Source organism: Microtus ochrogaster, linkage group LG2 (genome assembly GCF_000317375.1).
Source record: "Microtus ochrogaster isolate Prairie Vole_2 linkage group LG2, MicOch1.0, whole genome shotgun sequence".
NCBI lineage: Eukaryota > Metazoa > Chordata > Mammalia > Rodentia > Cricetidae > Microtus > Microtus ochrogaster.
In genome coordinates, this window is record NC_022028.1 from 25873746 (window position 1) to 25878988 (window position 5243).

Sequence of the window (5243 nt, forward strand, 5' to 3'; positions counted from 1 at the left end):
GCTCATACTTACTTATAACTCCAGTCCTAGGGGATTAAACACCCTCTTCTGGCCTTCTCAAGCTATACATGCAGTCAGAATACCAATGTGCATAAAATAAACATAAAGACTGAAAAAATTGCACATACATTTGTCCTTGCGCATTTTGCACATTCAAGCGGTGGTGACTGTCTTTGCATGGTACGCATAGAGCTTTTGTTTCTGTGGCCATGCTGGTTGCAGCTCTATAGAGTTAGCTGGGTTTCCATGGTGTAGCAAGAAGTTGAAAAGCCTGGGCTGAACACCATTAGTTGTGTCCGTACACTTACTGCCCTGGTACTATTCCCACTGACCCACGCATGCATTGAAAGAAGTAATAATGGGTTACAGTTCTTGCTTCCAAACTTGATATACTTTATCAAGTGTCTAAATGTCAAATACAAATGTCCACAGACTCAGCATAGTACCTGGCAAACAGTAAGCACTTAATAAATGCGTACCAACCGTGGCTGTTGTCTCTTATGCTAATACAGTGGTCCACAGAATACTTTAAAATATGAAGGTCAGCAGTGTGTCTCTTTAGCTCAGTGGTTCTCCACCTTCCTGACACCGTGGCACTTTTATACAGTTCCTCATGCTGTGCTGACCCGCAGCCATATATTGCTACTTCATAACTGTAATTTTGCTACTGCAATAAATCATAATGTAAATGTCTGTGCTTTCCAATGGTCTTAGGCAACCCCTGTGAAAGGGTTGTCTGACGCCCCCCCAAAGGGGTTGGGACCCATTGAGAGCTGCTGCTTCAGCTCATAAGGAGTGGCACAGACGATGCCTGATTCAGCTCAGAGTTGAGGCGTTCACCCTTAAACAAGTGAATACTTTAGGGCAATTTGCGGGGGTGGTCCCTCCAGGAAGTTGAATGGTCTTCTCTCTTCCTCAGGTGTCCTGTTCTCCCTGGTGGTGATGCTGTATGTCATCTGGGTCCAGGCGGTGGCTGACATGGAAAGTTACAAAGCCATGAAAATGAAAGACTGCTGGGAATTCACGCCCTCGGTTCTGTACGGCTGGTCGTTTTTCCTGGCCCCGGCCGGCATCCTCTTTTCTCTGCTAGCCGGGTTACTGTTTCTCGTCGTCGGGCGGCACATTCAGCTGCATCACTAAGTTGAGCCAGTCTGGCGTTCAGAGCACCGTACCTCCCGTTCCCTCTTCCCCTTCTGTGCTGGTGATGGTACTCAGCATAAAATCAGTTGATATACACGGAGAGTTTTTATTTCTTGATGAATCATTTTACTTGTGATTTCCCCTCATGAGGAAGTCCTTGGACTTCTCCAGAACCCACAGCTGTCTGTGCTGGTGAGGAATTAGTTCCCTAGGGAACAGGTAGGGGGTGGGCCCATTGTAGAGTGTGGAGTAAGGGCAGGGTGCAAATGCGATCGTCCACAGCAAGCCAAGCTTAGCTTGACCGTCTCCTTGGCATTCACGTCTGCTGCTTTATTTTTTAATAAGGAGAATAATTAAGACTGGAACACAAATGTCAGATGACTGCTTCCGTTTCTTCTCCTCCTACATGCCCGGGAGCAGACACATACTCATCCACTGACTTCTGTGAGCAAGTGATTCATTATCTAAAAATAGCTAGCTGTTGTTCTTGCTATCGGAGCCTGAGTTCAAATGGGCCACAACTGTGGTACCAAATGTACTTATTCGAGTTTATCACCACCTGCGTCATCTGAGTTTTCTTTTTTAATTATGCATGCCTATAGAAAGCTTACACTGTTAGAAAGCAGCAGATCCCCCGGGGCAGAGTGTATCCAGTGCAGATTGGAAGTGTGGAAGTTACAGGGGGCTAACCCTGGACTGTAATATGGTTTGAAATCTGTAAAAGCCACGCGCCTCCTCTGAGCACATCATTCTATTTGATATTTTAAAATTCCCATTTAAAACTTAAATTGCTAAGATGTTCAGCACATTTAAATTTATTGAGAGGACGTGCTCTTCATATTCCCCAGCCATAAAGCTTCCAGATACTTCCTTGTGAAGATTATAATAGCCTGACTTTATGAAGACCATGGCATATTAACTTTCCCCGACATTTTACAGGATCCAGTTCTTCCGATCATTTGGTTCCCATATTGTCCCTCCATTTCTCCTTTGCAGCATATGCATTAACACTCGCAGACCCAGATTCCCCTAACCTCCTGCAAGAAAAGGGTTTTGTGGGGAAATATGATTCTTTATTATACACGAGCACAGACATTTTGCATATCAAAGAGGTTCATTTGCCAGGGTTGTTGATTGAAATCAAGCCCATCTGAGTGGCTTCCTTCGGCTGGAACTTGCATTCTGGAAGTTTCCATCAAGGAGGGGTTTGGTGTTAGTGATGAACAGAGAAATACACAGCACCTGAAATTTGCTGGGGACCCAGCGATGCCTTCTGCAATTGTAGCAAGAAGGAAACACAACACTGAGGCAGGGGGATGACCACCGGGAAGGTGCTCTAGGAAGGAGGGGTTAGCTCTTCTGGCCTGTTGTAGGTACAGTAGTGATGCTGCCTCAACCTTCTCCTCAGCCGGCTTTATACACAGAGGAAGAACTGGAGGAGTAGCGGGAGCCTGAGGTATCTATTTACCCATGAGGGCGGTTAGTGACCAGACTTGCCTGAAATAGAAGCTCCAGGGGTCTAGCATGTCTTGCAAGTCACTTCAAGGGCATCGGTGCATTTCTGTGCTACTTTCCTTTGTCATCTTCTGTTTCCTTTTGATATCGCTCCATTTACTTCCTTGCTTTCTTTGGCTTGGTTATCAGAAAAATAATTCTGATTTCTGTTATGCATATTGCCCGTGATATTAAGCCATGGCATGGGATTACGTTTTCCAGACGATGCTTAGATGTATCTGGTTCGTTTGTGTCATCTGAACATACAATTCTTTTTTGTAGAACTTTGGAAGGGAACCTTTTTCCGGACTGTATGCCATTTAAATTTCACATGCAAGCTGTTTCTAGTAAAAGTTTGAATATTTATAAACTTCAGATGGTTGCCCTTCTTTCCTAATTCACTTATGTGGCTACTGTGTGTTTATCATAAGGCAATTGGCCAAAGAGCTGATGGGTCTGACAATTCCTACAGATACACCCAGCAGAAGTCTTTCTGAGTTGTATTGTGACACTCGCGCTGATGCGGAGTACCATTTTCAACTGCGTAAGAAGTGGACGGGATGTGGGTGAGTGGTGTTTGCTAGCTTGATATGGAAACGAGTGTAACAGCTTCCCTGCTTCCTGGGGGCACTGTATTCAGATTGCCCATGCTGTGTCTGTTTCTGTTTGGGGTACACTAGCTCATTTTGGAAGCAGTCAAGGGAAAAGTTAAAATTTCTTAAGAGTGTTGATTTTGTACTGGCTTTTTCATTTAACAAATCAGATGCCTCTTCAGTGACTTGGGTGAAAAGAGTCAGGAAGGCAGTGAGGAATGGCTTGCAGTTTCTGACAGCTATGATGGCCCTGTTTGTTGGACCTTCTCAGTGAGCTGAGGTCAATCAGTGGCAGATCACACGTGAATTGAAGCCACCTGTGCAACTGAAGGGTGGTGTTCTGCTTCGGTAAAGGTGTCTAAAATCATGCACTATTCTGGTGTGCTCCCCGTGGTCATTTTCCCCACGAATCTGTAAATACCGTGCTGAGTTTGAAGGTTCAATTCACGTGTGAAAGAATCCAGTAGAGAAAATAGCGCCATTGCCAATTACCATTAAAATGCACAGGTGTGTATGTGGGGGGGGGGAGTGGGGGAGTGAGTGGGCAGACAGAGACAAAGAGACAGAGACCGAGAGAAGAGGGGAGGCGGAGAGACTCAGACACAGGCAAAGAGTGTTGTGAAGATAGGGATGGGTGGAGAGGTGACCTGATGGGTGCAGTCAGTGTGTGTGAGCTGGGCTGGCTTTGCAGGGTTACAGTGATGCCATCATCTCCAGATGCCACCTTATTGGTATCACTCAACTGATGATGATATCCAACTAGTCATTCTTTGGTTTGTATTATCACGAAAGTTACCAAGCTTGACTTGTAAAGGAACTTAGAAAGCCAGAGGCAAACTCAGATAGCTGATCAGTAGCTGAACCAGAGCCTGCAGGTGAGGGAAATCGTGAGAAAACGCCAGTAGTGTTGGGAGCCATAGTAAAGAGCAAAGTCACCCCCCCCCCCAGTTTGCTTTTGGTGGGCCCCAGTGGGAGTAGGAGGCTCACTAACAGAGCTGGATAGAAAACGGAATTTTCCTTAACAGTTGGGAGGAATGAAATCTGTGGAGATGCTTCACAGATGATCAAATGTGGAGGGCAATTCCTGAAAGACCTTGGGAAGATGCTGTCTTCCATGTTCAAAATCAGGGATGGCAGAGAAATAGTTTATGTCTTCCGTTTTATAATGCACAAGTACACTAAGCAATGACTCCTTTAAACCAGTTGGCAGGAGAAAGGGGATAGAGAGGAAAACTTGTAGTCAAGGGTATCCATAGACAAGAGCAGTGTTACCCTCTGTCATCCCAGCTTCTCAGAGCAGAGGCAGATGGATCTCAGTGTTCAAGGCCTGCTTACACCACCAGTCTGAGCACCATAGCAATATCCTGCTTTAGATAACAAGGAAAAGGAGGGCTGGGATATAGTTTAGTGCTAGAGGTCTTGCCCAGAGTGTTTCAAATCCTGATCAATCCCTAGATACTGCCGAAAGGGATTCGAAGTTACTGCACTGGTTGACAGAAGCCAGAGCTCTGGTTCCTTCTTCAGCATTACTTTCTCTTGGGGGCATGCATGGTGGCAAATACTAGAGAAATTCTGAAAACACAGCGGAACACTCTGGCCTCCCGTTTCTTTCTCCTGTGGCTCTGCTAAGCTCTGTGAACTCATTGTCTGACCACCTGCATTTTGGATGGCATGACGGAAGGTAATAAAACCGTGTCTGGGACTCGAATTCTAATCTTGAATTTTTCAGAAGGCTTTGGGGGGATGAATTTTGAAAAACATTACACCTGTGCATAGAACCTAATAGATTTACTACTTCCATCTGTTTCTGTAAATTATATAATTTAGTTTTTATATAGAAAAATTGAGTTATGCAAAATTTAACTATAGTTCTATGATGTATTTAGGAAGTGTCTTTATAAGTCACTGGTTAGAATGGCTGCATCTTCCTGGTTAAATGGGAAGATGACTGGTCTCCTGCTTCTTCCATGTGACAAGCAGACCAAATTGGCTCCAGAGAGCAGGCAGGTGGAATGC

The 5243-nt window shown here is 45.0% G+C and overlaps 1 protein-coding gene across 1 annotated transcript in view; it reads left to right on the forward strand.

The window, feature by feature from the left end:
- Tmem182 (transmembrane protein 182) overlaps window positions 1-3007 on the forward strand; it is a 39464-nt gene extending 36457 nt beyond the window's left edge. The window contains exon 5 of the mRNA XM_005359996.2: window positions 920-3007. Coding sequence (XP_005360053.1) covers window positions 920-1140 — 221 coding nt within the window. The 3' untranslated portion in view covers window positions 1141-3007. The remainder of the gene's footprint in view (window positions 1-919) is intronic.
- The last annotated feature ends 2236 nt before the right edge of the window (window positions 3008-5243 follow it).